Source organism: Hippopotamus amphibius, chromosome 1 (genome assembly GCF_030028045.1).
Source record: "Hippopotamus amphibius kiboko isolate mHipAmp2 chromosome 1, mHipAmp2.hap2, whole genome shotgun sequence".
Classification (NCBI taxonomy): Eukaryota; Metazoa; Chordata; class Mammalia; order Artiodactyla; family Hippopotamidae; genus Hippopotamus; species Hippopotamus amphibius.
The window spans coordinates 8,351,104-8,372,441 of NC_080186.1; the positions used below are offsets into that span (position 1 = coordinate 8,351,104).

A 21,338-nucleotide genomic window follows, 5' to 3' on the forward strand; every position below is an offset into this window, starting at 1 on the left:
GCCAAAACAGACCAGAGCCTCGTATAAACAGCATGGATTGCATTAACAGGTCTCTCTGGGTGAGTGGAGAGTCTTATTCCCAACTCTCTTTGCCTACCTTGCGCTCACCCCATGGTTATATAACCTTTAGAATGGAATCTGGAAATTCTTCTGACCCTGCCCTGCTTGCTGATAGAGCTGAGCCGGTGGCTGGCAAGGGCACAATCTAACAGGCGAAAGTGGAAACATACACATTCAGTCCTCTTGTCCCAGCCCAGAGACTGTGCAGGCAAGGAAAAAAGGCTGCCCCTGTCTCTCTCCTCCCCTCCTCTGGCCTAAGTTTACGCTGACTTCACCCAACAGGCACCTGACCCTCCCAGATGAGCTGGGAGGGGCTACAGCATCGTGCACAGCCATGGTAGGGGTGGAGGTGCAGGCAGCAAACGATATTTAAGATGCTGAGTTTGTCGAGCATTCAGTCTTGGGAAGGAAAGCTCTAGGATACCCAATTAAGCTGCACTTTCAGAAACTCAAAAGTTTTGAGAAAGGCTAAGAAAGAGCAAGGAGAGAGAGAACAACAAAGCGGCAAGTCCACCGAGAGTGAGAGTGTTAGGTTCTAATCTGCCGCAGCTTTGCACCCCTCAGCCGGGCACAGCCAGGTTTCCCAAGAGGAAGAGCCTTCCTCACCCAGGCCCACGAAAGATGCTGAAAAAGACTCTCTTGGCCATGGCCTGGCTCTGCATTTTCATCGTGGCCTTCGTCAGCCACCCAGTGTGGCCGCAGAAGCCCCCTAAGCGCAGGACACCCACAGAGCTCACTGTGGCCGCCTGCTGTGAGGAGGCGAAGGAGCTCAAGGCCCAAATTGCCAACCTAAGCAGCCTGCTGAGCGACCTGAGCAGGAAGCAGGAAAGGGACTGGGTCAGTGTGGTCATGCAGGTGATGGAACTGGAGAGCAACTCCAAGCGCATGGAGTCGCGGCTCGCGGAGGCCGAGAGCAAGTACTCCGAGATGAACAGCCAGATCGGCATCATGCAGCTGCAGGCGGCGCAGACTATCACCCAGACCTCGGCAGGTAAGGAGGACGTGTCCTCATGCTACTCACCACCTGCCCCCTCACACGGCCAGGCGCCTCCCGTCTGCAGCATTGCTTCTAGGTGGTGATGTGCTCATCAGAACGATCCCTGGGGTTTCCTATGGAATTTACTTTCCTGGGTTCGTGCCATCAGCTCTATTTTCTGTTTAGCAAAGGCTTATGAAGTATATCTTTTGATTTCTAAGGTTCTGTAAATTTACCCAGGTCTCTTTTATTCTTGCAATGTTTCAGCATATTGAAGGTATGAATTACCATCTTGGAGCACAGAGAGATCAAGTGGTTTGCCCAAAGTCACACAGCAAGTCTTAGAAACAGGATTCAGGTCTTCCCGATTAGATTAGTCCACTTCCTTACTCAGAGCTGACTGGCTGTACCCTCAGTCCCAAGGAAGCAGGAATGAACACCAAAATCATAACATCTCTAGAAGCAAAGTTTTGCCAGAAACAGTTCTCTCACGTCCCTGGGGTTTAGTGGAAGGGACACATGGAATTCGGTGTCTTGTCTGCCCTGCCCAGGGCCACGTGAAGGGCTCCTTTGTGTTCAGAAAGGACCGGCTCCTCAAGGTTTCTCAATTCTGGTATTTCTATTTTTTCCCATGATCTCAAATAAAATTCTCTTCCAGTTATACAGGAAAATGCAATGCTGAAATTAGCATTTTTAGTAGGCCAAAAATAAGATACATTTACGGTTTTCTTTTACAAAACAATTTTCAGTTTCTAGTTAGCCTGGCTCAGACAGGCCAAGGTGAATTTATTGTTCAGACAGAAACTTGGTTTTCTGAAATTATCAGGAAATTATTAGTTACTAGGAGCATAGTCTATAGATATGTCATTTCCTGCTGACATAAAAGAAAATCTTTTTGGTCATATTATAAACTAAGCCAAGAACAAAGAAAGAGTAAGTCACTGGTTACCCTCAGCTCAAATGAAGAAAAAGTTTTAACATGAAATTAAGCTTAAAATTTTTGTGTAAATCACGTTCTAAGCATGTACTTCCTGACTCTCAGTTTGGGACTAGAAACGTCTTGTCAGGCCATTTTCCAGACACATGAGTCCTGATGTGGTCTCTGTGATGAAACCAGACACGCAGGAGACCAGGTGAGACAGAGCAATCTGACCTGTGCCATGTTCTGCTCCTCCAAACAGGGTGTTTTCTCATCTCCCAGCAAGGAGTTTCTTGGCAGTGAAATGCTGCTCTCCTGCTGGGCCTCTTACTCTTCCTGCCCAGGCCATCATTCCTTATTTTTCTTCTCTTCTACCAGGTGCGGGGTCACCTTTATACTCTGTAACTAGCTAGCCCCTTGGAGAAAGCAGTAAGTTGATGCTTTCATCAGTAATAGGAAGTCATGAACTCTGATAGCAAAGACAAGGGTCTCCCACTTCCCCTCCCCAAAGTGCTCTGCCTTGAACAATTCCCACAGTGGAAGTGTTACCATCTGCCAACTGTGTCCTCTTCTTGAAAGTCCAGTGCAGTGGTCACCAAGAAGAGAATCCTAAGACACAGCTGGCAGGAAGCATCTCCTGGACAGGCGAGAGTTCCTGCTCTCTGAATCCTATCCGGAAAGGCTGTCCCTTCCACAATGCTCTTTGATGTTTAGAACAACAAGGAGACAAAATCCGTCATAAAGCACTAGCCCCCAGGGCAGTGGAGGAAACATTAAAATCAACCCCAGAGTGAAAGTCAGCCTGCCTAAAGCTCTCATTTCCTGTTTTAATAATGGTGCCAGAGGAAGGCCTCCAAGGGTTCCTTAGGGTGTTTGCATTTTCATTTGCCTAGCAGTGTTAGATTAAGGGGGGAAAGATAAAATTATAAATCTATGCTAATAAGGGACCTAGTAGGCAGTACCCATTACCTCTGAAAAACAACAAAACAAACAAACCAAGAAACAAAAGCAGACCCTATGAGATGCTCATGACTTATTTGGGAATAGAGGCTGGCTGTCCCAGAAGCTGAATCCATTAAACAGGAGCATCTGCTAGTGGCCCTCACACATTGTAATGTTTCCAGAATTCATGCCCTAGAACTACAGCAGGATCATTTATTTCAGCACAAACCTGAAGCCACCTGTTTATACCGTTGTGCTATCCAGATGAAGGGTTTCCCTACCACCAGTGAGGCCAAAACACACCCGTTCCGGGCCTTCTAATGCCCATCTCCCCCAAGTCCAGACACTACCTAGTAATGAACTCATGTGAAATTTCGTGGTAGAGGTGAAGTCCCCCTTTTTAAACTTTCCACTTAGATGCAGCAGGGCTGCTGGCTAGCCATGGAGCCCCTGGGTTTGGAGGCTCACCCTGTGGTTGCTCCTTTTGTAGATGCCATCTACGACTGCTCGTCCCTCTACCAGAAGAATTACCGCATCTCTGGAGTGTATAAGCTTCCTCCCGATGACTTCCTGGGCAGCCCTGAGCTGGAGGTGAGGTCATCACAACCCATGTTCTACCATCTATTCTCCACCCCCTCAAAGGCTGGGGACAACAGGGCCTAGACACAGTCTAAACAGAGGGAAATTCAAGTCAGAGAAGCAAACACACCAAATACCAGAGAGCTTTGAAACACTCGATTTACGGGGAAAAAAATCCAGGCATCTATTTTGCTCCTTCAAGTCATTATCAACCAAACACTAGACCTTCTAACATAGTTAGATGATGCTACAACCACCACCTAACCAGCTGCGATCCCTTGCCATGTCCTACAGCAGTTACTCTTTGGGGAGGAGAAAAGAGAGAACAATGTAGGGAGTGTATCAGAAGTACCTGGATTTTTTCCCTTCAAACTCTACGGGCACTTGTTCTCATCCCCAATTTTGATCTCAGCAAACCACCAGCACACCCAGCTTGTCAACACCGGGGCAGAATCGTTGCCTAGTGAGCCAGTGTGGCTGTGGAAGGGCACACCTGGCTCCGCGGGGCAGGAGACAAGTGGGAAGCCGCGCTTAGGCTTGTGCTGCCTGCCTTGGCACATCCTGACTGGGGCATCCCCTCTGCTCCAGGTGTTCTGTGACATGGAGACTTCAGGTGGCGGCTGGACCACCATTCAGAGACGAAAGAGTGGCCTTGTCTCCTTCTACCGGGATTGGAAGCAGTACAAGCAGGGCTTTGGCAGCATCCGTGGGGACTTCTGGCTGGGGAATGACCATATCCACCGGCTCTCTAGGCGGCCAACCCGGCTACGCGTGGAGATGGAGGTGAGCATGAGGTCTGGGTCCCCGGCCCTGGACCAGGGCCGCCATGCCCAATTGCACACAACTCTGGGGTGTCATTCCTACTTCTGTTCACCACTGGCTGGTATACTTGTTATGGTGGTTTTCCTGCAGGTTGCAGTACAGTTCAGGAAGAGTAGTTTTTTTCCCCTACTTTTCACAAAAGTGAGGCTGCAGATACGTAGGGAGAGGCCAGACTCAGGCCAGAGCAGAGGAATCCAAAAGTCAGCTGAGCTAAAACAATGTGGTCCCTGCCCTGGCCTGAGGCATGAGGTCCTCTACATGCAAACTTTACTGGTAATTGTTGGTGACCCTCATCAAAAGGCCCTGAAGCTTCACTATATTCTCTAGTTACCCTTATGACATCTCAGAGTGGGATACAGCAACACACACACACATCTGCACTTTACAGACAGGGATGTGAAGGTGAAGAGAAAGAGAGACTAATCAAGGCCATACGATGACTCAGGAGAGAAGTGTGATCTAGGACTCTTGTTTCCTGATTCCCAGGTTAGTGTGTTAAACAAGACATAGACAAGTAATAAAGTCCTACTAGACTCCCACCAGGAAGAAGACATATGGCTGCAGCTGGAGAGCGAAGAGGTGCAGGATAGTATGAGAGGAGGCTGCAGTTTTTCTAAGGCTCTGCCTCCCCTGACAGGACTGGGAGGGCAACAGGCGCTATGCTGAGTACAGCCACTTTGTTTTGGGCAATGAACTGAACAGCTACCGCCTCTTCCTGGGGAACTACAGCGGCACCGTGGGGAACGACGCCCTCATCTATCATAACAACACAGCCTTCAGCACCAAGGACAAGGACAATGACAACTGCTTAGACAAGTGTGCCCAGCTCCGGAAAGGTGAGCGCTGGGGTTGGGTGCGGGGAGTTCAGGTCCAAGGCCATAGTCCCACTGGAGGGGAACGAGTGAATTCATAACTGCACCGTTAGTATTCTGGCTTTGGTACTCGTGTTTGACACTGACTGTGATGGCTTAGGTACAGTTTAAAAAACAACATCACAAATCCCTGCTGCTTCGTCTATCAGCTGTTTCCAAGGACGTACTAGCACTGACCTGTTTCCTGTCCCAGGTGGATACTGGTACAACTGCTGCACAGACTCCAACCTCAACGGCGTCTACTACCGCCTCGGGGAGCACAACAAGCACCTGGATGGCATCACCTGGTACGGCTGGCACGGATCTAGCTACTCCCTCAAACGAGTAGAGATGAAAATCCGCCCAGAAGACTTTCAGCCATAAAAAGAGGCCTGCTCTGGAGCAGGGCTGGGGAAATGGAAACAAAGGGAGGCTGGGAAAGGGCAGAGGAGGAGACGAAGGGAGTATAGAAAGGGGAGGGACGGAAAATGGCCGGTCATCTCCAATGAGAGAGTAAGTCTCTTAGATGAACAAAAAAAAGCTATGTACTGATGAAGTTACAGTAAATGGGAAGAAGTATTTAAACACAATGGGTCCAGACACATACTTTCTTGGGGGGGGGGGGCACCCTGACGGAGCTCTCTGCCTGTGATCCCTGACACAGCAGCAGCTTCTCTTTTCCACCTGATTTTTCTGTGAGAGAAAAGTAATCATGAGTTCACTTTAACCATTCTCCCTAAGGCCTAGGTTATGTGAGGGCAGAAAATAAATCCCTTTGCTAAAAAGGACCATATTATTTTGATTCTCTTGGGTGTTACAGAAAGGAGTGAAGAGGGTGGTGGAGGAAAGGAGTTTCTGTTTTTAAATTCAATGAAATTACCTTCAGTCTACACATTTTTTTTTTAAAAGACAAAAATGTTCTGCTGGAGGTGAACGGACCCAGGCTGGAACTGACTGGAGGAAACTCCAGGGCTCTGGGCCTTGCAACTGGCCTCTGAGCACCTCCCCAGCTCGGCCTCGATCAGGGCGCAGCTCTGAGAGGCAGGAAGTGGGTCCAGAGGTGGCAGGAGCTCCAGCAGGAGAGGAAGATAAGTCCTTGTGGACGCTTGCACAAAACTGCCTTAAAATATTCACAGTCAATACAGATATGTCTTTTTTAATTTACTTTGTAAGAAAAAGGCTCAAAGAGCTTCCTCTTTTATCTCATCTCTAAAAAATGGCTGAAACAGGAAGGTAAATGGTACTATGGCTAATAAATAATTCATGCTGTATAGAAGCATTTTGCTTTGTAAAAATAAAATACTGTAGTTTGTTTTAAACATTCAAAGTTTTTTCTTCCTTCTATAATAAACTCTTTTAAACCTTGTTCCTTTAAAATTATTACTATTACCACCGAGAGCATGGTGGAAAGTTGTAAGTCAAAAATCAGAGTGTGAGCTGTGAGAAAGAGACTCTGAGTGTGTTGCCATCTTCAGGGAAACCAAGGGAGGAGTAGGAAGCCAAAGATGAAAACCTGAGGGACAAAAAGGGCAGCAGCAGCCACTGGAAGAGGTCAGACTCTGGTCTCCCCACCCACCGTCCACAGAGGCCAGTGCTGCCCCCGGCTTCAAAATACTTTGCAAATCAACACTCGTACTTTCCACTTGAGCAAACTTACATATACACAGAGGGAAAAATATATCTTTAGTTATAACAGATGTCAAGTAAGTTTGACCTTCAGGAAGTAATTTTTCCTTGCCAAAAAGAACCACTCCCTTGAACCAGTCAGTGTAAGGTAAGCAGAATTCTCGAACTCATGATTTTCTATTGTACCTGTAGTCCTTTGATAGCTGGGAACCTACTTAACCTTAAAAACAAGACCCTCAGGATTTTCAAAGAAGTAAAGTGAACAGACAAGAAGTACACTGGTGTAGGGCTTCCCATGGAACAGGCAGTCAGGCAGAAACTTCCTAAGGCAGGCAGGGGATCTGAGGCACTCATGGCCTGGCACAGCACTGCTTGGAGAGAGGATAAAAAGACCGGGGGTTAAAAGGAGATGAAGAGAAGGAAGAGTGCAAGACGCCTAGGGCAGAAGTTGCTTATAATTCTCTCTCATCAACTAGACACCCCCAACTAAAGAAAACTGAGGATCTGGGAAACATGAGCTAAAATAAATAAGTGGGACTACCTCAAACTAAAAAGCTTCTGTACAGCAAAGGAAACGATCAATAAATTGAAGAGACAATCTACAGAATGGGAGAAAAATATCTGTAAACCATAACCCCGGGTTAATCTCTAAAATACATAAAGAACTTACACAACTAAATAGCAAAAGGCAAATAATCCAATTTAAAAATAGGCAAAGGACCTCCATAGTCCATTTTTCCAAAGAAGACATCCAAATGGCAATGGGTACATGAGCAGGTGCTCAACATCACTAATCATCAGGGAAATGCAAAGTACAACCACAAGGAGACATCACCTCACACCTGGTAGGATGGTGACTATTAAAAAGGCAAGAGATAAGTGTGGGCAAGGAAGTGGAGAAAAAGGAACCCTTACGCACTGTCAGTGGGAATGTAAATTGGTACAGCCACTATACCACATACCAGTCTGGTGGTTCCTCAAGAAATTGAAAACAGAAGTACCATGCGATCCAGTAATTTCATTTCTGAAAGGAAACAGAATCACTATCTCAAAGAGATATGTGCACTCCCACGTTCACTGCAATATTATTCACAGTAGCAAAGATATGGAAACAATCTCAAATATCCTTCAAGAGATGAATGGATAAAGAACATGTGAAAATATAATTTATGTATATATACATATATTATGTGCGCATATATACACACACACACACACACATAATGTACACATAATAGAATATTATTCAGCCACAAAGAAGGAAATTCTGCCATTTGTGAGAACACGGATGCACCTGGAAGGCATTATGCTAAGTACAATAAGACAGAGAAAGACTAATACTGTATAGTACCACTTACATGTGGAATCATTTTTTAAAAAACTGATTTCATAAAAACAGAGAACAGAATGGTGGTTGTCAGGAGATAGGAGAACAGGGAAACTGGGAGATGTAGGTCAAAGGGTACAAACTTTCAGTTATAAGATGAGTAAGTTCTGAGGATCTAATGCAAAGCATGGCAACTATAGCTAATAACCCAGTTTTGTACATTTGTAATCTGCTGAGAGTAGATCTTAAGCATTCTCATCCCGCCCTGGCCCAAGAGTTAACCATGTAAGGTGATGGACATGTTAATTACCTTGATCTTAGCAACCATTCCATATTGCACCTCAAATCATCACACTGTACATTTTAAATACATACAATTATATCTGTCAATTATCCCTCAATAAAGTTGGGGAGACAAAACATCTGTATTATACTAATCAAAACCTACAGTTGCTGAAGTTTACTCCTATTTTTATAGATACACAACTGAATAACTGAAGTATGAACTTTTTGTTACAATGTCAAAAAAAAAATCACCATAAAAAACCAAAAACTAAAAAACTGAGGCTCTAAGTCAGCATCTGTGGTTTACTTCACCCTTCTGGGAAAACGTCTGAGAGAGAAGGGCAGAGGGACGAGGGAGAGCAGGTGGAAGGAAAACACAGATGGTCCCCAGCCACTTAACCCAGGGCAGGCTGGTGATGGATCCCAAGGATTTGGAGGTGAGCACAGCACAGCCTCTACTTTAAAGAGGACACAACCACCAAAAGGAGAGCTCAGCATGGCTCCTAAAGGTAAAGAACAGTGTCCTGACCACATCCTCCAGGATACGTGAGAGAAGAAGGTATGAAAGGTGTGAAAAAGAATAGGCCTGATGGGCAGTTTTTAGAGCTGCAGGTCCACCTAGAAAGCACTGGCTCTGTTTTTAATTCTGCAGATGTCTCAATCAGAAAGTTTCCTCAAAATGGGCTTACGTGTCAGGGGCTGGGCAGTGAAAGCACCAGTTTTGATCAGATCCTCCCTTCTACTTAGGGTAGAGAAGGAAAAGCAGGTGCTGTGGACAGACTGTGTATCTCCCCTGCTGCCCCCACCCCCATTGATGTTTTGAAGGCTAATTTCCCAATGAGATGGTGTTTGGAGGTGGAACCTTTGGGAGGTGATTAGGCCATGAGGGTGGAACCCTCATGAAAGGGATTTGTGCCTTTACAAAAGAGACCCCAAAGAACTTGTTCTCTGCTTTCTACCATGTGGACACACAGAGAGAAGTCAGCAATCAACAACCCAGAAGAGGGTCGCACCAGAACCCAACCGTGCTGGCACCCTGATCTTCCCAACTTCCAGATTCTTCTCCTACCTGTGAGAAATAAATGTTTGTTGTTCAAGCCACCCAGTCTATGGTATTTGTTAGTGTCCTGAATGGACTAAGTCAGCAGGCCACCAGAACTTACTCTAACACCAAGTAAAGGCCGTGTGTGTGTGTGTGTGTGTGTGTGTGTGTTTGTGTGTAAGTACAGGAGCATGTGTATCTCAAAATAACTGAATACCCATTTATTTCTCTGTTCCCCAAGGCAGCAGTTATACTTATCGATGTACAGTTTTGAGGAGATGTTAGCCCCAGTTTGGGGATTACATGTGGATTTAATTTGTCCTGGAGCAGGTATATAAAAATTTCAATAGGTAGGAAGACAGATCGATCCAGCAGCAAGAGAATAGTATGACAACACAGCACAGCTTTTTAAAACAAAAATAAAAACTAAGAATCAGCTGTGCAAAGATGTTTCTGTGTACAATTAATGTGATTGTTTCAAAAAGAATTTAAGGCAGTTGACTCAGACGTGTATACTAAACTTTTAAAAAGTGACAGATGCTGAAGAGAAAATAAAAGTAGGAAAAATAAAATAAAACTGGAGGAGGGCAGTAGACAAAACAGGTAAGATGTCTGTAATTTGTTACAGGTGGGCCAGGAATTGAGCTGCGAGTTCTCCAGTAGCCACTGTGAGGAAGGGAACCCAATCTCTTACTGAACAGCAATGCCTCCAAGACCAGACCAAAGTAGTGGTCAAGAGACTGGGCCATGGAAGGAGTGTCCATGAGGATCACTGAGGACTGGGGTAGTACTGAGAGCAGCTTCTGTAATAAGCAGCCTAAGGCTGTTTCTTAAAACCTTCTTCAGTGAAAATGATGGCAGAACACTGCAATGGTACTTAGAAAAAGCAGTTTTACAAAATCAGCAGGAAAAGCTACAAACGGAAACAAACAAAAAAATGGGTATTGGGAAGATATAGGAAACCAACTGAAGAGAGGCAAAACTGTAAGCTGAGCTGAATCAGACTAGGAACCAACCACTTTAGAGGTCCTGGCTTCACCTGGGACCAGAGGGTTTTGTTTGTTTTCTTAAAGCTAAGTAAGATCAATCTGCAGGGAATTCTGAGGATGTATTTTCAATTATACTGGCTTTAAGAAGTTAAATGACCTTCTTAAACACGTTTCCAAGCTTCTGAGTACATCCTTCTATTACATATCTGCATAAACATTAATGCTTCTATGACTGTCTCAAATATGGAAAAACTTGGGGGTGGGATGAGGGCGGTTTCAGAGAAGTATCAAACAGAAAAAGGTTAGCAAGGAAATTAATGTGTAAAAACTAGTTATTTAATGTTGAGGTTTTAATATTCAGTTACCAGGTTTTCTATTAGTTATGAAGATGGAATGTATTACATAAGCCAGAGATGGGAGGAAGAAAGGAAGGTGTTCACTTCTGCAGGGCCTAATTTGAAACTGAAGCCTACCCCATAGGATGGCACATTTATAACTGTTCCTATGTGGCATTTTATTTTTTAAATATTAATTTATTTATTTGGCTGCACCAGGCCTTAGCTGCAGCATGCGGGATATTTGCTGCCACACACGGGCTCTCAGCTGCGGTATGCGGAATCTAGTTCCCTGACCAGGGATCGCACCTGGGCCCCCTGAATTGGGAGCGTAGAGTCTTAGCCCTTGGACCACCAGGGAAGTTACCCCATGTGGTATTTTAGAAATCAACATTCAAAGTCCAATTTATTTGGGCAAAAATGTGATTCTGTTTCTCTTTTTGGTCACTTTTTAAAGTGTTTAAAGGAACACTTTTTAGCATCTACTCAAAAGCAGAGCTAGCAGAGAACTTGGTTATTTGTCCTTTCAAATGAAGGAAGCACCACACACAGCAGGCTGCCTCAGCCACAGTGGAGGTACTTATTAGCTCGGTGATTTTTCCTAAACTATCTGTAGTGAAATAATCAGCCATGTTAGCATTCACATGAAGATAATTAGATCCTGGAGTTAATATTCTCTGATAATCATTAGGGGAAGTGACCAGTTCTCTAGGAGCTGTGGAGCTAACATTCAAGGCTGCTTGTAATTTCATAACAGCAAAAAATGTATTAAGCAACCTGTTATTTTCATACCCAGAAGACTCAAAACCATCTTATGAGAGAACATAAGTGAACGAGGGGGAAAGATCACTGAATTTCAGACTCTGCCTTTTACATCCATAGAACTCCAAGGAGGAAGATTCAGGCACCAACAGATTTAGTCAATAAAACCCCACCCTGCCCTTGAGTGGTCTTTCAGGCACAGAAACTAGCTCCTATTCCCAAGCCAGAGAGCGCGATCTCACCCGGACATAAAATCTATCCTTCTTAGGCTGCTCTGGCCACAGAACTGCTTCTAGGCTAATTTCACTGGGACAAGTAAGCACAGGTTGCAAAACAACAGGAGCCCAGGTGCTAAGGGTCAACAGAAATGACAATTCCGGCTAGAATGCTGGGGAGAGCCATCTGCAACCATATCCCATTTAAAATGCTGGCCAGACCCGAGGGCAGCTTTCACAGAGCAGAGGTCTCCAAGTGCCGCCAGTGAGCTGGCACCAGGTGGCGGGACAACAGAGGTCATTTGAGATGAAGGCAGCAATTAAAAAGGGTTTGTGGCCTACCTGATGAGAGACTCTAGGATGGCGGGGGTGGGACCCTTCTGGAACTCCAGTTCTTTGTAGTGTAGCGCTTTGGCATATGCTCGGCACTTGGCAGCCCTCTCACCCAGCAGAACAATGCCATTGTCATCTCTCAGTGGCAGGGGGCCCTGGAGGAGAGCAGAATCCCACAGCATAGGAAAATGGCAGACAGGGCACCATCAAGAGGGGGCTGTGCGGGTGCTTCTCCCCTCCCACCAGCTGGTGCCCCATCAGGCTCTGTCTGGACAAAGGGGCCAAGTCTCACCTTGTCACTGTGTTCCATGAATTCAGCCAAGTTTAAGAGGGTTTGTGTGACTTCAGCGATGTCCTGGGAGGTGAGGGCCAACTCGATGCTTCTGATGAGCTCATCCTGCTGGTCTTCATTCAGCTCAGACCAGCAGGACACAAACGCAGCGTTGAAGAGATCCCTGAAGGCAGAGATGAGACGAGACAAACGTTGGTTTGGAAATGCCTCTCCTTCCTTTGCCTGGTGTCACAAAGTCCCACCTGTTAATCTACTCCTGGCATCACTAACTACGGTTATACAGCCCAGGGCTGTCCTAAAGAACTTGCTGGAAATGGTCTGTATCTTCCCTGTCCAATATGGTAGCCATTGGTCAATGAACACTTGAACTGTGAAAAGTGTGACTAAGGAACTGAATTTTTAAGTTTTAGTTAATTTTAATTAAAATAAGCACACGGGGCTAGTGGTTGCCGTATTTTACAAGGAACTGTGGGGGCGGGAGAAAGAAGAGCAGAGCAAAGTAACTTGTCTCCACAGTGGTTGCATCACTTCTCTTCATTGGAGGGGATGAGGGAAAGGGACTTCTAACATCGAAGTTAGATTCAGAAAACAATAATCTTCAAATGATTCTGGGATGTTTCTTCTCAGGCAAAGTCCAACGTCCTAAGATCAGAAGTGGCAAAGGCAGCATCTGCTACTGCTTTTCAAAATATAAGCAGAACCCTTAGTGGGATGGTCATAAACAAAATGACAACAAAACTCAAGAAACCAGAAGTATTAGAAAATAGAATCCAAATCCGTAAGTCTTAAAAGAGTCTCCTAGCCAAACCTCTGACAGCTGGGGCCTTGGGAAGACCAGGAAGCAGAGCTATCATTTGCAGGATGACTTACAACTATTTAAAATCGCTACAGCATCACTCGGGTGGACGTGCTTGCTACCCCTGACATCTGAATTTTAATCCTAGCCTCTCTCTTTTGGTGAATGTGCGGAGAGAGGAGTTGGAAACTACAGGACATGCCTGTATAATGTATGAGGCAAAGCATCTGATGCTTATACATCTACTTTTCATTACATATTTTAAAAGGTTAAGTCAGATCAATGCATATATAATTTTGGAATCCAATGGAAGAAAACAAAATTTGAAATTCAAAGGGTAACATGAAGACCAAAGAAGCCCTGTGTAAATTAAGAAGTAAGCTTTCTGAGCTAGGTCCAAGGCCACGCTGGCTCCCAAATGAACACACTTGGCACTAATGGGATAGACACGTGTATATTGATCACAAGCCTCTTTTGGATGACAGTGTGCTCAAACAGGACCTGGAGCTGATGAGAGGTACGCTACAGCAGCCAAGTATGTGAAATCTGCACACTATGGAAACAGAGAAGTCCTAGCAATGGCTTTTAAAGCATTAAAAAATATTTGAAAGAAATCAGATGAACCAAATCATGGCATCCAAGCAACAGTCTCAGGGACCATCACTTTTCCTGCTAAATACACTCCAAACAGCAAACCAGCTGTGCTGATGAAAGTGAAATGGAATACCTCACCTTTTTGCTTCTTGTTAATGAAAAGGATTGTTAATTAAATCATCATTTAATGCCTCATTATAAATAAGAACTGACCACTGTAGAAAAATTCAGAAAATAAGGAAAAGAACAGAAAAGAAAATAACTGCTCCTTAAATCCTCCTACTTACAGATAATCATTACTGTATTACTTTCTAATCTTTTTCCTCTGTACACGTATTTTTAATAGTTGAAGTCACACATGTATACCATTTTGTATTCCATTTTATTCACTTACATTATACTATGAATATTTTACATGGAATTAAAACTTTTTATAAAACAAATTTCCCATGGCTATTTAAGATTCACTGTTTAAGGTTTACAGTAATTTTTATGGCAAATTCTCCTTCCCAAAGATGGCTGCAGCACTAGCTCCTGTTTCATATGCTCTTCTAGGGTCTTTCCACTCCCCTATAAAAAGGTGGCATCCATGTCTCCTCCCCTTGAGCCCAAGGGGGCCTTTGTGACTGCCTTCACAATGGAGTGGGGCAGAAGTGACACTATGTGACCTCCAAGGCTAGGTCATACAAGCACCATGCACTTCTGCCTCCTTCCCTTGGGGACACTCACTCTTGAACCCAGCCAGTATTCTGTTAGGAAGCCTGAGCAACCCATAGCGCAACGAGCACAGAGAGGACCCAAGGCCCCCAGCCAGGGCCGAACTTTTAGCCGACAGTCAGCCCCAGCTTGCCAGACACACGGAGGAGCCATCTCGGAAGCGGATCTTCTAGCCCCTGGACAAACACCCTGACACTGCGTGGGGCAGAGACAAGCTGTCCCCACAAGTCCTGCCCAAACTGCAGATTTGTCAGCAAAATAAATAATTTTAGACTGCTGTTGTTTTAGACCACTAAGTCTTGGGGTACTTGTAATGTAGCAATAAATAACTGGAATATCACTATTCTTGGAAACAGGTTATATTAAGCTATTACATAGTTGTTTTCAGTTATAAATGACTTTGTAATTAAAGTTTTGGAACTAAATCTACTAAGGAAAGGTCTACTAGCAAGGTGAAGATGGACGTTTTTCCTGTAATAAGAGCTTGTTCAGTGTGCCTTTTTATCTTTTCCCCCAGAGGTTAACAAAATTAAAAATACCCCCATACTATTACTGCTAATTAAAACTAATTCTTACATATTGTTTTCTACGAGCTGATCCTCTTGATGCCAACCTGAAACTGGGAGGGAGAGAGCCCTGCCCCCCGTACCTGGCCATCGGGTTGTAGGCCTGTGCCAGGGCCCAGCAGGAGCGCAGGGAGGGCGACGAGGAGTCCTTCAGCAGCTCCAGGCTCAGCCGCCTCAGCCATTCCAACCAGTCATCCTTGGAGACCCTTCTGGCAGCTCCCCAGGCCTGCCGCGCCACAGGCGACAAAGGAAAACCACCAACTGTAAGGGCCAATTGTAAAGTGCCCTCACCTGTCTAATGCTTATTCCACTCCTCTGATTTATAAAATTATAACTCTCATGATAAAATTCCCCGAGTACAAACACAGAAGAATAATATTTAATTAAAGTCATAAAGCAAAAGCAGCAAACTCTCATAACATGCAGAAAACCTGTTCTACATTTGTGCTGGACTCTGTCTGCAAAGCAGAGAGCTCTACAGCCCCAGAGTGGATGGGACTGTCACACTCAGAATGCCTCCAACCAAGCCAAATGGCCTCCAACAGTGTGTGAGGGGCCCAGGCACCCTGCATCTGTGACAGCAGAGTCACAGAGGGAGAGGGGAAAAGCTCAGGTCGACACCATCATCAACAGTGTGACCATCAGGTGAGCACTGAGCCCAGAGCACATGGCACTATGGTAGAACGAGACAAAAGGAGTTGAACAGATTGAATTTTGACTTTGTAGTTTATCCCCTCCAACTTTCCTCAAAACTCTGAGTTTTCCAGGCATCAAGAGTTACTAGCAGGGGTAGCTTAGGGAGGTGGATGGAAAGACTCAGGCCCTGGAGCCGGGCAGCAGAGGGGTGGGGCCCGCAGCCACAGTCTGCGGAGCTCAGCAGCTGGAATTCAAAACCCAGTTATGTAACGTATTGGGTGTCTGATCATGGGCAAGTTACTTAACTTCTCTGTGCCTCACTTTCCTCATCTGTAAAGTGTGGATAACAGTCCCTACCTCAGGTATTTAAAGGATTAACTACGTTAGGGACTTTCCTGGGGTCCAGTGGTTAAGACTCCAAGTTTCCACTGCGTGGGGCGAGGGTTCAGTCCCTGGTCAGGGAACTAAGATCCACATGCTGCACAGCATGGCCAAGAATTAAAAAAAAAAAAAAAAAGGATTAACTAAGTTAATACGTATAATGGATTTAGCACAGTGCTCAGCACAAGTTAGTGCTCTACACTGAGTTCCTACTGCTCTGAAGTTAGAAACACCTGGTTGGAACCCTGGCCCTGTCACAGCTGCTGTACCAACTCTGGGCAAATCACGTGTGCGCTGCACCTATCTTGGTCTTCCTCACCTAGGGACAATGCAGCTAGAGGGCCCAGCCGGAGGAGAGGAGCAAAACGTGATCACTCTTATTACCAGAACGACACCTCTTTGAACTGGCTTAGCCCTAACTACTAAAGCCCTAACTTTTAAAATGTATTCTTAAAAGATTTTTCTGACAGAGGGACTTCCCTTGTGGCGCAGTGGTTAAGACTCTGCACTCCCAATGCAGGGGGCTGGGGTTAGATCCCTGGTCAGGGAAATAGATTCCACATGCATGCCGCAGCTAAGATTTCGCATGCCACAACTAAGGAGCCTGCCAGCCACAACTAAGACCAGGCACAACCAAATAATTAAATGAATAAATAAAATAAATATTAAAAAAAAAAGAATAAGGTTGGGGAAGAAAAGTTAGCTATTAAGATTTCTCTGGCAGAACAGACATGTTGATCATCCCTAAATAGGGAAATCCGATACGTTAGACCAGAAGTTCTCAAGTGAAGCAGTCCAGGGAGAGGGAGAGACCCCCATGTGCTACACCACCTGCCCATCAGTGACTCAACCCATCACCTCCCTGGGATAAAGTGAAGATTTGCTGTAGTTTTTGATGAGTTACCCATGAGTGACATTACATAAATTAATATTTTATGTCAAAACCTGAAGCAGAGATACTACAAGAGACAAAATAAACATTTATGTAAAGGATTCTCACTCACCAGACAACGAGAACCCCTGAACTAGAAAGAAGATACCAAAGACTTTAGACTTTGTTCTGTTGAACGAAATGGGAACATCAAGTCCTTTTCGATCCACAGATTGCTGGTCTCCTCCCTACACAGCGGGTCTCTGGATAGTGGCACTGTATTACAAGGCATTTAGAAGTCAGACGCACACAAAGAAGCATTACTAATGTCTTTTGCCCTCTAATGACATGAGGCTGAACTCGGGTAAGGCGAAGGCAATGCGGCCCAGTGGTTAAGAGACTGATCTCGGGAGTCACACTGGGGTCACATTCTGGCTCCACCATCTACTGGTGGACATTAGGTGAATTACTTAACCTTTCAGTGCTGCAATGTCCACATCCATAAAAGAGGGATGCTAATGAGAGCACCAAACTCACAGCCTTACTGTGAAGATTAAATGAGTCAATACACGTAACACGCTCACGACAGTGCCTGACACATGGCAAGTGCTCAGCGAACGCTGGGGGTGGTTACTGCTGTCATTAACGTCAGTACCATTTGATAAATGATAGCAAATAGCTCCTCAAAAACATTTAGCTTAAAGACCTACATGTAAGGCCAGACACTATAAAACTCCTAGAGGAAAATATAGGCAGAACACTCTATGACATACATCAAAGCAACATCCTTTTGACCCACCTCCTAGAATCATGGAAATAAAATCAAGAATAAACAAATGGGACCTCATGAAACTTAAAAGCTTTTGCACAGCAAAAGAAACCATAAACAAGACTAAAAGGCAACCCTCAGAATGGGAAAAAATAATTGCTTATGAAATAACGGACAAAGGATTAACCTCCAAAATATACAAACAGCTCATGAAACTTAATACCAAAAAAGCAAATAACCCAATCCACAAGTGGGCAGAAGACCTAAATAGACATTTCTCCAAAGAAGACATACAGATGGCCAACAAACACATGAAAAGATGCTCAACATCACTAATCATCAGAGAAATGCAAGTCAAAGCCACAATGAGGTATCACCTCACACCAGTCAGAATGGCCATCATCACAAAATCTGGAAACAACAAATGTTGGAGAGGGTGTGGAGAAAAGGGAACTCTCCTGCATTGTTGGTGGGACTGTAAGTTGGTACAGCCACTATGGAAAACAATTTGGAGGTTCCTTAAAAAACTACAAATAGAACTACCCTATGATCCAGTAATCCCACTCCTGGGCATATACCCAAAGAAAACCATAATCCCAAAAGAAACTTGTACCATCATGTTTATTGCAGCACTATTTACAATAGCCAGGACATGGAAGCAACCGAAATGCCCATCAACAAATGAATGGATAAAGAAGATGTGGCATATATATACAATGGAATATTACTCAGCTATAAAAAGGGATGAGATGGAGCTATATGTAATGAGGTGGATAGACCTACAATCTGTCATACATAGTGAAGTAAGTCAGAAAGAGAAAGACAAATATTGTATGCTAACTCACATATACGGAATCTAAGAATGGTACTGATGAACTCAGTGACAAGAACAAGGATGCAGATACAGAGAATGGACTGGAGAACTCGAGGTATGGGAGGGGGCGGGGGGTGAAGGGGAAACTGAGACGAAGCGAGAGAGTAGCACAGACATATATATACTACCAACTGTTAAATAGTCAGTGGGAAGTTGTTGTATAACAAAGGGAGCCCAACTCAAGGATGGAAGATGCCTTAGAGGACTGGGGCGGGGAGGGTGGGGGGGACTCGAGGGGGAGGGAGTCAAGGAAGGGAGGGAATACGGGGATATGTGTATAAAAACAGATGATTGAACCTGGTGTACCCCCCCAAAAAAAAAAAAATTTAGCTTAAAGAATAACTGCACAATCTATTAAACGGGATCTGTCCCTCACCTGGGTCTTTCCCCACTGCTCTGTAATTTAAAACACAATCAGCTCTCAATTTTCTGGGTTCTGTAGTAACTGTTGAAACTCCAGCCAGTGTCCTCTCATCACCCACCCACTGCTGACTGTCTCATCTGGTAACAACGGCACACGCTTACGCATTGAGAAGGTAAGCCCGAACAGATCATCACAAGACAGGAAAGCTGTGAGAGTCCTGGAAGGCATCCTAGAGGTATACATAAATGGTTTTTATGTTTTCTGCACTACGTAAATCACCTATTAGCATAGCCAATAGAAAGGAGACTGAGGTGGCAAATTATTATTTTGAAAGCTGGTTAAAACTAATGAATGTACCAATCCCTAATTATCAGCACATGAATATGCAGAAGCACAATTTCTTTTTGATGAAATGGATCTGAGAGTTAGCAGCGGAGAACTTTGCTTAGGGTTTTTGAACTTGGATCTATTCTCTCAGGTGAGACACACTGAGATTCCTTCTTCTGTTTCGCAAAGGTTAGGCTTATTTTTCCAAGTCCTGGGTAGAAGGCAAAACTTCCTGGAAGCAAACCAGACCACTGGGGAATTTCCTAAAATAGAACAAAACCCTAAAGCAGGGCAGATAGCTTCCTGGTTGGAAGGACATTCTGGACCTAGGCAGGCTGAAAACATCTGGGAGTAAACGTGCATCTGGCCTCCTTATCTGGCCCCTCCCTCATATGTGAGGTGTCAGCATGGTGGCCTCCACAACTGCTTGGGAATGCCAGGTGACTGGTGACCTCTCCTCCTCAAGTCCTGGGACTAGCGGTTACAAAGCACAGAGAGGGCGCGCAGCATCACTCCTGACCCAGGGCTATTTTACCACTTTCATCTTAAAGCATCAAGTGATTCTCGGTAGTGGTCACTTTGCAGCTGTTTGTGTGCGTAAAGACTGATACCAGGAGTACTGGCCAGTGTTCCAAAGCTGTGTGTGAGCACACGCACACACGTCTGTGTGCACGTCGTTATGGGCCTGGCCAAAAGAAGACACCAAGTCAGCTGGGACCCAGCATGCCCAGTTCTTTACCTCTATCTGCTGCTACACATGAGATGCAGCTGCCTTGCATCAGCTGCTAATGAAGCAAACTACCACACTGAAATCCAAACCGGGAGCTGCTTACAGTCATCAGAAGTACTAAGGACTAATGCAAAACGTGGAAAATAGGCAACCTGGTATATTTATTTAAAAGTCAGTGAAGTATATGATTACTCTATTTAGGTCCGTTAGAGATGCTTTGAAACTGCCTGTTTTTAAGTGGATAGCTGGTGGCATACATGATGAGAAGCTGGTTATATCCCAGGCTTTGGTCAGCATAAAGAATCCACTACTGATCTGCAAAGATCTAAAACCTCGCTACTCAAAGTGTGGTCCATGGACCACTGGCATTGGCATTACCTGGCAGCTTGTTAGCAATGGAGACTACCAAGGCCTGAGCTTGGGCCTGAATCAGAACAAGCATTTTAACAAGCTCCCCAGCAAGTGGTTAAGTCCAATGAGTCTGAGAAGTGTGAGAAGCACCCTTTGAAAGGGCCTGATCTGCCTCAGTGTTAACTACGCGTCAGTCTCAATGCTAACTACGCAGCTCACTGGCTGTGTTCTGTTCATGTAAAAAACGAGAATACTAATTGCAACAAGGCGTTCCACTGTCAAAGTTCCAAGGGCACACAAAAGGACACCTTGTTCTTTACTTTCCTTCTACTGAAACACTGTATAATTCAGATACCTGGAGAAAGACAAAATGACCTAAGTTCATGTATCCAGATTTTCAGAAAAACGCTTGGTGTTTGGTTGTTTTAAACAGAAGATAGCAAGAGCTGAAAGTTTTGAACAAGAGAGAAGAGTGGGGCTCTCCCTTCCAAACCCCCCAGAAAGTGGTGAACCTGCCTTTTGGAGGTTGATGGTGCTGACGTGCAGCTTCTTCATGGGCCCCGTTTCCACTGGCCCACTAGCCAATGCATCCCCTTGGCCACTCCTCAGCATTCGGTGCTGGTAAATCAAAGGGTCCTCTTCTTCATCAGCAAGGGTGTATCCCTGCAATCAGAGAGTTACAGAAAACCCCTGCAACTCCACTAGCTGCTCTCAGTTTAGAAAACACCCTTAAACCTTGGGAGAGTCGCCCCTTCTGGAAGAGCCAGGATTTAGGTAAGGTGCCATGTCTGGACAGAATGAATCACGGGCGGGCTGAACTCCCCACTGAGATCCGTTTGTGCTGGTCACTCCTGGCCGCTGCCGAGCACTGGCTCAGGAGCATGAGCACATGACTGGCAGATGGGATGCAACTGTGCGCCATAACCATGACGCAGCGCTGGGGCAGCAAGGGGCCACTGCCTGCTCCGTAGGACCTGAGAGCCAAGGACAGTTTTTAAATTTGTAAA

The 21,338-nt window shown here is 45.1% G+C and overlaps 2 protein-coding genes across 3 annotated transcripts in view; one reads left to right on the forward strand and one right to left on the reverse strand.

Annotated features, from left to right (window-relative positions):
• Nucleotides 1–21,338, reverse strand: part of MTOR (mechanistic target of rapamycin kinase) — a 119,298-nt gene that overhangs the window by 57,633 nt on the left and 40,327 nt on the right. For both annotated transcript variants that reach the window (XM_057696302.1, XM_057696292.1), the window contains exons 25-28: nt 20,848–20,994; nt 15,112–15,254; nt 12,356–12,518; nt 12,073–12,218 (exon numbers count right to left, since the gene is read on the reverse strand). In XM_057696302.1, coding sequence (XP_057552285.1) covers nt 12,073–12,218; nt 12,356–12,518; nt 15,112–15,254; nt 20,848–20,994 — 599 coding nt within the window. The remainder of the gene's footprint in view (nt 1–12,072; nt 12,219–12,355; nt 12,519–15,111; nt 15,255–20,847; nt 20,995–21,338) is intronic.
• ANGPTL7 (angiopoietin like 7) lies at nt 256–6,465 on the forward strand. Its single transcript, XM_057696317.1, has 5 exons — nt 256–1,051; nt 3,388–3,488; nt 4,065–4,259; nt 4,936–5,134; nt 5,364–6,465. The coding sequence occupies exons 1-5, from the start codon at nt 682–684 to the stop codon at nt 5,531–5,533; spliced, it is 1,035 nt and encodes a 344-aa protein (XP_057552300.1). The 5' UTR covers nt 256–681; the 3' UTR covers nt 5,534–6,465.